The sequence below is a fragment of the Strix aluco genome, chromosome 4, assembly GCF_031877795.1.
Source record: "Strix aluco isolate bStrAlu1 chromosome 4, bStrAlu1.hap1, whole genome shotgun sequence".
NCBI lineage: Eukaryota > Metazoa > Chordata > Aves > Strigiformes > Strigidae > Strix > Strix aluco.
The window spans coordinates 14,884,952-14,897,493 of NC_133934.1; the positions used below are offsets into that span (position 1 = coordinate 14,884,952).

The 12,542-nt window shown below is 35.8% G+C and overlaps 1 protein-coding gene across 3 annotated transcripts in view; it reads left to right on the forward strand.

Annotated features, from left to right (window-relative positions):
• Positions 1-2,152, forward strand: part of LYAR (Ly1 antibody reactive) — an 11,499-nt gene extending 9,347 nt beyond the window's left edge. For 2 of the 3 annotated variants that reach the window (XM_074822126.1, XM_074822125.1), the window contains exon 9: positions 1,877-2,152. In XM_074822126.1, the coding sequence (XP_074678227.1) occupies positions 1,877-2,131 (255 nt within the window). In that variant the 3' untranslated portion in view covers positions 2,132-2,152. Of the gene's footprint in view, positions 1-75; positions 1,381-1,876 lie in introns of those variants that run through there. The other variant, XM_074822127.1, reaches the window with a different exon arrangement.
• The last annotated feature ends 10,390 nt before the right edge of the window (positions 2,153-12,542 follow it).

Consider the following 12,542-nt stretch of genomic DNA (forward strand, 5'->3'; position numbering starts at 1 on the left):
GCTAACATGAATGTATTCCTGCTTAAAGTGGGATCATCGTTGCTAACTCAGAACTGTTCCTTTGTCTTTGTGCAGGTTATAGCTCAGTATTATGCGGTAGCTGGTGAACATCACAAATCAGAAGAGGATATTCTAGTCATATTTAATAAGAAAGTGAACAACAATCCCAAATTTAAAGTTTTAAAGGACAAAGTTAAACTCCTGAAATAAGAGTTGCATACTTTTCATAACCTTTGCATTTTAATCTTGCAGACTGAGTCAAATTCTTCTGTCAGTTGTACAAATACCGTGCATTGGTCTCAATTTAAATTGTGTATGAGAGAGCAGAATTTAACTTTTAAGACTGGATTCTTCTTCTTTTTCTAGATTTATCACGGAACATTTTCAGATATTTTATTTTTTGATTTTATGGAAAATGTATATTTTTGGTACAAGTTTTAAGAGGCATTGAAAATTATTGCTGCCTACTGTATTAAAATTCTTCCAGTAATGGATATAATTTATAAGTATGAATGTTTATCAGGACCTGGATTGTGTGGATTTTTGCAGAAACTATTCTAAGACCAAATAGGATTTTCATATTCAAAAACACACCATGGAATAAATGTTTTGTTATGCTAAAATTCAAAATGGTATGACTGATGGCCCCTTTCAGCACCGTAGGTGGTATATGCAGGCTTTAATAACCTGTTAATTTTGTGTTGTAAAATGCACAGTTAAAGTGTCAAAAGTTTGTGTATGTAATATTGCACATTCAGTGAAAATCTAAAGACTGAGTTACCTGTATATGCATAACTACTGAATGTTTTAACTAGTAATGCAACTGACTTCAGTGTAAGTGGTCACATAGACTAAAAATTGACTGATGAAATAAATTACTTTCAAACACCACCTTAAATGTAATAGGTATTGCCACTTTGATTGTATAATAAATCTACAAATTGTACAAAATTTGAAGAGGCTGTTACATTGCAGTCACTGAAACAGTTTAGGCAGGCCAGAAATCTTACACATTTACAAGAGATAGAGTTTCCTGGGGAAAGTTACTTGAAGTTTATAGGATTTTATGCAAATGCAAAATAATTCCAGATAGGGAGTTTCCTACCATGAGATAATCTGTTAAAAACAGTGGTAGAAAGCCAGTGAAAATTTCTTGCAGTAGATAGCATAGTGTTTTGCAAATCATCATAGTGATTTCAAGCAGATACACTTTTATAAAACTCCATAATATCTGAATTTATAGAATTATTGAATATATTAAAAGTATAAATAAAAAAACCCCTGTCTGATAATAGTGGGTCCAGTTTTTCTGAGTACCTATTTGTCTTGTTTATTATAAAAGTTGTAATAAAAATATCTAATAAAATTAAGATGTCTTCAGTAAGTGTTTGTTGTTAATTCATGGAAATGGCTTTAGAGATAAATAGAATAAAATTTATTTACAGACATGGAGAAACTTCAAAGAAGTTTGAACACATTGCAAAGCTTAGATTTCTTTGTTTGTTTTTAATTTAGGAAAGTACATGTACGAATAAGTCCTTGTCAGTGAAACTGAAATTAATACAGTGCTTTTTATCTTTTCACTGTATTTTACAACAAATACTGTTACATTAAGATTGTAAATAGTTTTGTTACAGTAATTTACAGGTTTTTTGTTTAGAATTCAGTCCAGATTATGCCATTCTCTTCTACTGTTGTTGACCACAACACGTGTTTGACACGTATAGAAACTACATTTGCTGAACTCTTGCTGATGATATCCTAAGTTCTTGTGACTCAGCAGCAGGTGCGGGTGCAGTCAGCGGCTGCTACAGTTGTGGCAGCTAATCCTGTGCTGTTCCTCCCCCCTGACGCTAGGATCTGACCTCTCTTTCAGTCCTACACTTCAAAAGGCCGGTCCCGTGTCCACAGCCCAGGATCGCCTTCCCGCTCTGCCCCGCTCTCACCAGCCCGCTGGTCCCAGCTGCCCTGTTGTGGGTGCATCCCGCAGCTGGGGTCCGTTCCTGAGCAGGGCAGCAGAAGCGCGCTCTGCTCAGTGAGTTGTGGAGTGGCACTACGGCCATACCACTGCTGGCAGCCGGCATTACCCGCAGGTTTTTTCAATGAAGGCCTGCTATTGATGTGCTCATGAACTCATCAGCTGAATCTTTTTTCCTTTTTCAAACCGGTAAGGGCAGTTTGAGTTGTTCATGCTATGCATTTAAAAATAAATATTCACAGGAAATTCTTACTTTGGAGTGTTGCAAGTTATCTTTTACAGCTTGGGAGAATAGCAGTTTCTGCTCATGAAAAGCATCAGCATTTTCTAATCCACAGACAAAAAAGATGATCTCTATCAGATGAAACAAATTAAGAATCTAAAAGAACCTCTGAAGTTGTGCAACGGTTCTTTTTATTCAGTCCAACAGATAACCAGATACGTGGTTCCTGTCATTGCCAAGTTCTGGTGTCTGATGCTCAGGGTTTACTTCAGCAGTCTCTGAACGAAGCGAAGCAGCAGACTGACTACATGTTCAGAAACACCATGTATCAGTTTAAAGCTGAAAATACAGCTGAATACTGTATCAAATCAACAGTACCCAGATCTAACTAGGACATTTTTTCCTGCAGTAACTGTTGCGATTGTCAATGGTTCAAACACCTGACTTCCCTATGCATTGCCATGCTTGTGCTGGTAGTGCCTATGTTGGGTAGTGCACCTTATCCTTCCCCTGTCTGGGTAAAGGGCAAAGCAGAACCAGCTGCCATTCAGTTTTTTCCTAATGATTTGGCAGACATGGATCAAATTAATCTCTCTTTATTGATGGTCACTAATGGGAGTCCATTGAGAATAAATTCTGTTATAATTACAATAGTATTGCCTCATTATACATTATTATAGTAGTATTACCTTTTCCTAGTCTATTGGCAAAAAGAAGGGACACGCTTTGTAGGTATGTTTTTCTTTCTAAATGTTCCTGGAAGTACTGTAGTATGGTAGACGAGCCTATGCCTCTAATTACTGATGACTTCAAGTGCTATTGAAGTCCATGCATAGTCACATTGACATACAACTCTCCAGTTAAAAAAAATCCAAACCAACCTCTGTGTTATTTCATTAGACAATTAATAGATTCCTCAGAGGACTGAAATTGGCTTTTCCAATTACAACAGATTGGAGCTTTAATCCTTGCAACTAATGATGTCTCCATCAGATTGAAGTTACCCTGTTTTTAAAACTACCAATTTAGTGGTAATTGTTTCAGAGGGAGCCATAATCCCTTGCAGACCATTCAGAATATTTTTTGAAGACGGAAAAACAGTAAGACCTATCTAATTTCTATTTGGTTATTAATCAGCATATTTACCAGTATTTTTTGAAATCCTATGGATCTGTTGCAATGAAGTTATGTACCTTGGATGCTCTTTTGTTTTTAAGTGGGGGGGAGGGTGTACAACCTTATGATTTACCTAATGCAAGAGGCCAACAGTATCAATTTACTTGATTGCACTCAGAGAGCATGTAATGTTTAAAAATTATTATTCCAGACAGTATAGGAGAACACACAGAGGAAGGCACAACCCACAGCTGTAATGTGGAAACTTGCTGAGCACCTGCTTGCAGTTTAATATGTTCATGAAGCATTATTATCTGATCCCAACTTCTAGGTCAGATGATTAATTTGATTGAACAGCTCATCATTTGAGTGACTTTGGGGTCCGTCACCTTCCAGTACGAATGACAGGACTGACATCCATCCATCTGTGCATGCATGTATTTGAAGAAGGGAGATCTAGCTCACAGTAATTGCGGTGGTTCTGGGTGTTGTGCATATGCTGATCGCATGACTGCCATCCTTCCCTTTTGCTCTGTCTTTGATCATCAAAATTGACTACTGCAAGCAGATGCCTTTGATGCTGAGTTTGATGCCCACGGAAATTTAGCTGACATGATCCACAACTGATGTTTTAAATGCATTTGAAAACAGGCACATAATGAACCAGAGAGTTGATCATCTTTGATCTAGGTTCTCACCAGCAAAGTCAATTGATTAGGGTTATGCACGGACAGGAACGTTGCAGGTGCCTTCATCAAGACACTGCTGACCTGCTCAAAAATACATAGAGTGCAGAATATTTAAAAGAATGCCATGACAATACTAAGTAGTCCTTTATTTTATCCTTTTATCTGGCAGAACAGCTATGGTATTGAGGTTTCTTTTAACAGCATGCCAGTGTACCAGGTTTGTGTTGCCATAGAGGACTTTACTGAACCACTGAGTTCATTTCTTGTAGTATTTGGCCATGAAGCCATCAAACCCACATTTGAGTAATGAGTTCAGCTGTGTACATGGGGAGATTCAGCAAAATCTAGCACACACTGCAGTCATACCATAAAGAAAACCCCAAAACAAACCCAACAGCAAACCAGCGACTGGTTTGCACGGATCTGTTGCAAACCCTCAAAATCAAAATGACAGGCTTACAATATTTCCATATTTTACTCTGATATCTTTCTAACAGATCTTACCTTTTGGTACATGAGTTGCTGTGCAGTTCAGATAACATCAATATTATGCAGGTCATTAAAATAAGACTTAAGTGTTAAGTGTTTGAACATTAAGCAAACAAAAAACTGATGACCTGCAGCACCTCTTCAAATTCTTTAGACCAGGTGTTTTTAAAGCATCATCACCTTTCCCACTATTTTTTTTCTGTGCTTTCAGTACAAAGGCGCATTGCTTAATGTTGATTCTGCAGCGTGGCAGAATCATGCAGCTGATGGACATGCACTTTTTGTTGTGTTTTCCTCATTTGCAATCAACCAACAGTAATACTCAGAAAGGGACTTTATTATCTTGCTGCTGCCACTCTAGATACTGAGGAAAAGAGAGGGAGCCCTTCCAAACTTTTTCAGAGGCAGAAAAGTTACTGTAAAACATGCAACTTAAAAAAAAGGGCATAAGGTAGCACAAGTGCAAATTCTATTTTGTGCATTTCCTAGTTTAGTTGTATGAATGTATACCATTAAAGCTAGTATTTTAAAATAGTTTGTACAGACAGATCTCAATAAATGAGAATATAAATACAGTTCTGATTTTACTAGCAAGAGCTGGGTATTTAAGTGTTATAGTATGAAAAAAGTCATAATAAATATTTACTTTGTAACTACATACTTCACACTTGTTCTGTTTCAAATTGAGATGTGAAAACAGATAAAATTAATGATAACAATTAACAGTTTTCCAGTATTCACTCTGTACTGTAATCACAGGTAACTTCTTTGTTATAACAGGGGTCAGGGTACTGAAAAATTAGTGCAAAAGAATGCTTGTACAAAGCTTCACTTAGCATTTTGGAATGCATATAATAAAATATGCCTTATTGTTAAAATTTTCCTTTTTAAAATACTGTCTTGGAAATTGAGTGTCTTGGTGGCAGGGAAGGAAGAATAAATGTAAATTAGAAAACTGTTTAAAGCTAGTGGCTTTCTTTACAAGTACAGCATAAGCATTTAAGCAGGGAATATAACCACTGAAAGAAAAAAAGCTTCAAAGGACAGCTACTTATTTGTTGTGCTTAGCCCTCCACTGTACTGGTGCATTAGAGTAGTTCATTCTTCTTTCTTCCAGTGAAAACTGATCCTCCCACCTGGTGCTATAATCCGATTGCATCAGTACAATGTAGTCAGACCCCAACATGAGTAGTGGCTTATAGCTGATGACCACAGGATACAGAGACCCAATACATGACTTCATTTGGAAACTTTTAAAGCTGTAACGTTCACCCTTGTTAAGGAAATAAGAGAGCAAATATTAAGCTTTTTGTGTGAGATAAGCAAAAAAAGGCATATTGTTCTATACATTGCGCTGTATCACAGGTTACAAGATATTTCAGTCCATAAATTCAACATTTACCCCTTTCTTCTCCCAATTTAGCCTTTAAGAAAAAACAAGAATAAGTCCTCTAAGTTTCTCTTCTGCTCTCTCAGCCAAGAAAAGCAGCAGATTATGTTTCCCATCAGTACTTTTACAGGAAGTATTATTTTATATTGAATTCTAAATTTCACTTGGGCTACAGGAAGTTTTAGCAGTAACTTTTCTTTGCACTTGTTAAGATACAAGTCCTTTTGCACCTGTAACCTACCACTTTTCTTTGCACTTGTTGGGATATAATTCCTTTTGCAGCTGAATCCTCATGCTTTTATGCTCTCACAGGGTAAGGGCTGGAAAACCTTCAAGCTTTTTGCTTAGCTTGGATGTTTTTTCTGCAAGACTGCAGATCACAAAACTTAATCCTTTCTCAAACATATCTTCATCTTATTTTTTTATTTATCCTTCCATTTAAAATTTATTCTAGAAGACTTAGAATTGCCCAGTCTTCAAACAGAGACTGTGTTTTGCCTTTCTCATTAGATCTTTTGTATAGAAACTACCCTTGCAACTCAACTCTGTATGTGAGTTACAGCAGAAGTAAAATAACTGACTTTCTACAGAAGTAGTTTTATAGTTCCTGAAATGACTTGAAAGTAACAGAAAAAGAGAAATTGTGTCTCTGTATGCCCACTCATTAAACTACTATTCTCAAACTTCTAGGTGGAATGCGTTAGTACTAAATTAGTATCAAAATCCTAATTGAGGCTTGATTACAGTCAAGCTCGACTCACATATATTTGTTTTATTAGAAAAAAAGTGCTTTTAAACATACTGAGATCTTCCTCTCAGGCAGCATGAAATCCATCTGAAAGTATTCAAGTCACTACATCTCATTTAGGTGACAAACTGAATGAAAAATAACACCAGAATTCTGCCTGCATTGCAGACGGCTCAAAACACGGGACTCTTACACTTTCGTTCTGTTCTTTGCAGTAGCCATGTAATGAACTCTTGAGATCCAGCCATTAATGTATAAATACAAAGCACGAAGTGCGCTTTTATACATTTGATTTTCTGCCCTTCTGCTGACTCTTGATGATGAGAAGGAATTCAGGGAGGAATACACAGCTATTGACACTGCATAGTATCCATACATGACAAAGGCTAATGTTTTTCGTGGGTGAGACAGGACCAGAATTTTCTCCTACACTTTTCTTTCTTACCATTAAAGCAAGTGCTTCACTTAGAAGCCAATACTTTGTGTCTGCACTTCTAAATCAATTGCTAGTATAAAAGCTTTTACTGAATTGTACAGACATCTCTTATGTTTAGAGCGTTGTACTGATTTTTTTCCCATCTATCCATTCTACCATTTACTGTAAGAAATTTTATGAACTGTTTGTTCCTACAATTTCCTTGTCTTACACCATGAAATATGTTTCCACTTCCCTTCTTGCTGCTACAATTCTGTCTCACCTATAATACCTTTGAAAGTTCAGCTTTTTTGATGAATTTTCAGAACTTAACTGGTTTCAGAAGTTAGCACTGGGTAAGTTTTCTAGAGAAGAAAAAATATGAACTCAGTCTATGTTCTTAAAGACCTGTTCATGTTAAGCAGATTAGCCAATTGTAACAGGAATTGTACAACTCTTCTCCAGCTAAAATTTCAAATTCAGGTATTGCTGAACTTAGCTTCATACCAGCAAACATCTTTCTTCCTTTCTCTCTCTGACAGTATAGTACTCTGCCAGTGTTCTCTCTAACTCTGCTGTCCAATTACAATACTAGATCAAAATATATGAAAAATTGACCCTACAGGATACATACGTGGTAATGGACTGTGAAGGACAATGGTAAAGAAAACCCGCTTAAAAACCTGAATGAAGCATGTAAGAGATTTGTTTCATGTTTTTCAGGACTCCACAGAGAAATTTCTCCAGGCAAACAGCATGAGCTGAACTCCACACTACCTACATCAGTGAGATGTTCCTATGCTGAACACATTATGGAAGTCATCTGTACTTTCCAGTCTTGTTAACAGTGAGATGCACATGCCCAAGAAGGTTTGTCCCTGTTTCATTACAGCAGTCCAATAACAGGCAGTGGGGACACTAGACCACCTCCAAAACAATAGTTAATATGCTACCACAGCCTAAAAAAATGCTAATCTCTATCAATACAGAAATAAAATGTCACACCTAAAGACAGCAATACTCTGGTAGAGCAAGTGTTCGATGAGTAATAAACTTGAATGCCCATTCCCACAATTGAGTCTTTCCTGTGTGAATTAGATCTGTGATCTTCATTATTAAAAAAACCACCACATACCAAAAAAACAACCCAAATCTTTAGGATGTTCCTAAATGCCCCAAGTATGAAATTCTTGTCATATTGTAACAGATGCATGGTTGCACAGACTTTTTCCTCAGTGAAGAAATCAGTCAGTAATTCCCAAGTGTTCCCTTTCCCACCCTCCCACATCTGGCCATTTGTCTTTGCCTCTCCACCACACTCCGCATTTCTGAAGGCTTTTAAAACCAGATCAAATCCTCAACCTGAGAGGTATTATATACCACCACTGGGGACTGAGTAGTCAAGAACAATTACAGATGGAGCATTGCTGCCAAATGCTTTGTATCATTAAACTGTAGTCTTAGGAAAACATTTTGAGAGTCACTGTACTCCCTAAGAAAGTATGCATAGTTAAGTGAAACTAAACTCAAGAAATTATTTAGGAGAGCAGAAGATTTACTTAGCAACTTCTAGGAGAATGGTTTACCCAGAGTTATTTAATGGGTTTTGTTTACACGTTTGAAGGTCCAAGCTGGAATGAACAGTCTTCTCATTTTATATCCTTAATGCTGATTATAGCAAAAGGCAAGAGTCAAGCACTGAAACAACTTAACACTCTTAATCAGGACAATTGAGGGTGTTGAAATGGTCTTCTATCAAATAAATACTTCAAATTAAAGTAATGTTCTGGACCAGCTACTTTTTTGTAATTTGCAGACAACTTTCAAGGTGAAGAATAACATACCTAGATAAATCAGACGACATTATTTAGTGTGTTCTTTTTCTGTGCTCTTAGATGCCCTCTTCACCTGTTTAACTGCCTTTATATCTTCTGCTTTCTTTTGCTTCATGAAGTTCAAATGCTTGCATGCTTATATATAGTGCATTCTTGGTATCAAACACACTATTATATGTATTGTTTCATTCCTAAAGGTCAGTTCAGGGCTGCACTGTAATTTAATACTCGCATGAGAATTCAACTTGAGTTCAATAGTTTGTATATGTACCACATTCTGAGTTGATTGAGTTTTAACCTTCAGTTGTTTTTCAGATCTGCATTCAGTTATTCACACCAAGTGCTTTTAGGTCCTTTGCTGATTTTTTTCCATTGTACTGAATTTAAAGTAATTAAAAGAACGCTAGATGAAAGCAAGAGAACTGTAGCACTATTTGAAGGCTTTTTTCTTACCAAGATAAGATAGACAATGTATTTACTTTTTCACTCAGTGTAAGAGAGGATATGCAATGCTTTACTCCAAGAACAATGTTCCAAAAGGACTGACAGTCTCTATCCATCCAATCCTTTTACTCCTGATAGTGGAACATAAGCAGTAGATGACTACTCACTTTATTATTACTCAGTTAATGAACGGAAAACATGGAGTATATTGCACAATCATTCCTCAAAATGAAGAATATGCCTACACTGTATCCAACCTCCTTCGGCTACAAATGAACATGTGGAGATAGAAGCCAGCCCCACTTAGAGAAGAAATGAAAAAAAATCCAACTGGGTCTTTTGTGAACAGATAACATCAAGGCTAATTTAGCTATTGACTTCTGTAATGGGGAAAAAGTTACAAATATTTGCTAGAATACTAGAAAACTAATTTGACTTTCTAAAAGTGAGAATTTAACTGAGAAATCTAATTAGAAGTCTAAAATTTATATGTACCAGTCAAAGAACATAAAAAGCTACCACTTGCGTGTGTGTCGTTATCTGTAAATCAACATACAACTAATCAGTATATAGCAAATACTCAGCAAGCAACAAGAAAATGAATTTCAAAATATCCAACTAGATTGCAAAATTCAGCTTTCACTTACAACTGCAAAACCTGAATATTTAAAAACATTCAAATAACTTACAAAGCATTCTTTTCTATTTAAGAGAAAAGAATGTGAAGGTGTTGAAGTTGGTTTCCAAAAATGTGGGAAGAATTCACATTATGTGAGAGACCAGGAATACAGTTAACAAAAAAATTGCTGCAAACTCTACCCTTTGTACATTTCCTTCACAGAATCTTCAAATTCACAAATTTCTTCCACAGTCTGTTAATTAAATTTATCAGATCGAACACCACATTTTAAAATACTTCCTAACATTTATGCAGGGATTCTTAAACTTTTACTTGCAAGAACTATTATCCATAACAGGCCTGTTGCCTAGATGCTTTCTTAATTGCATTGTTCACTTTGTAACAGTCTCAGTTCAGCTCCTGATCGCTATCTACTCTTTAACAGATTAATAATTTCTGAATCAGAGAAGCTCTGTGAAAAGATCACAAAAAACATCTCAGCTCTACAAACACTGAACATGAGCGGTCTCGGTTAAGGTCAATAGTGAGTCAGGGAAGGGAAGCTCTTATTTCAGCTCTTTGCACAATACCTACTCTGTAGGTAAACAGGAGTCTTCAGTTTAACAACACTAACAGATCTTAACCTTTTCAAGCATACGTATTTATTTAATTGCTACATTTAAATCAAAGCTATCTCCTATGAATAGCTTTTGCAAAGAAAGTACATGAAGATTTCCTTTGTTTCTTATTTGATTCACTAGCATGAAAGTGAAGGCTGAGGTAATCATCTCACTCAAAGGAAATAAAACAAAGAAACCTCTATTTCATTGCTAAGAAAGCAGAGCTCAGAGGCTCCCACAAGCTGTTAACTTCAAAATATTCAACAAAACTAAAAAAAATAATTACTGTACTCACTAAGGACTATGATGTGGTTGGCCCTTATGTGAGACAAGTTCTAAGGCTGGGTAAACAATTTCTACTCACCATGACATGGCTTACATGGATTTCAGATGTAAATGAAGGCCCAGCTTTCTCCAGATGAAAAAAAAAAAAAAAAATTGTTTCATTCTTTTACCTTTTAGGCTGAATTTACTCAAAACTCAATACACAGTAATAAAGAATAGCCAGAACTCTTGAGTAATAAAGAATAACCAGAACTCTTGCTTCCCTTGTCCCTAGAGTCTCACTCATCTATAAAACAGACAATAGGCTAACTAGGAAAATATAGTATTTTTTTTCCTGGTAAATGACTGTTAGCAGTCCCTTTGCTGAAAAGGTAACATCTTCAGGTAAATTGTACAACACAGGGTATCTACATATCAGGTTACTCGACAAATGAAGAGACAGTGCTATTTTCCTTCTAACTGTACAGATTAAGTCAAATTCTCCATTACTTCAGCACCTACAATTCAAACCAAATGTAAGAAAAAGTTGAGATAATACGTTGAAAAAACTGTCTTATGTACTTTCGGGGCTCATCATTACACTACTTGAACTGATGTAAGTCTACTGAGTTAAACCTGACATAACACTCTATGAATTAGGTTATATATGCAGGAGATCTATTATTTTATTAATACTTCCCAGGTTTTTTCCACCTATTTCAAAGGACATTTGACAAGGTCATTAGGTCCCCAACAGGTTTAGTACTGCTTAAAAGCAGTGCAGGTCAGAGCAAGTCTAGCTTGTACCCTAATTAGTTTCTCCCTGCCAGTTTCTACCCTTAGGATAGCCTGACATTTTTTAAGGTTTACTGATAAAATATGTAATTATTTATCCACAGCCTGCATTCCATTCTTTTTGTTTTTCCTGTTTTCTCAACATGAAACTATGGAGGAAGAATCTGCAAGGCTTTTAAGTTGATAAATGCCACACAGTATGCAAAGAATGCACATGGTAAGTGAAAATTGGACATATTTCTCACACTGTTTTCATGCACAGTTGTTTGCCTTCTAAAAGGAAAAGTATAATCAAGTTATTAAACATGTGGGTTTTGAACTTTATATACAGCTAGAAACACTATAAATCTGATTTTAGTAAGTAAAACCCACATACTGATTTTTTTTCTTCAATCTACCTTACAGAAATCTGAGCTTTTATTGAATATTTCCACATTTAATTACACTGTAAAGAAAAGCTGTCCACAACAGGTGCCATATTGGACTGTTACTTCCATACTGTAGTCAGTGGGATTTTTACCTTAGGAATGTTACATTACACATGACTTTGTCTAAGAAAACACCGAATTTGTAAGTACCACACATATCATCTAATCAGCCTAATACATCATTACTATTAGAAATAAATTTCAATTTTCAAAGCTATGTTATTCAATGAACACACCCCACAAGATACAGTACGTATATTCACAGTATTCATGTAACAACCGGATCTAAGATTAATCTGTCAATATAATTCAGTAGTTTTGAGTTTGTCCATGTGAATAAACAAGAAAGCAGTAGTAATCTACTAAATTTCAAGGTTTTGTTTGCAAAAACATGATGTGACTTCGTATCTAGCTATGCAGAATTCAGCTGCAGAACTGAAACTTTTTATTTATATAATTATTATTTATTTAACTTTTATCTTGTTTGTC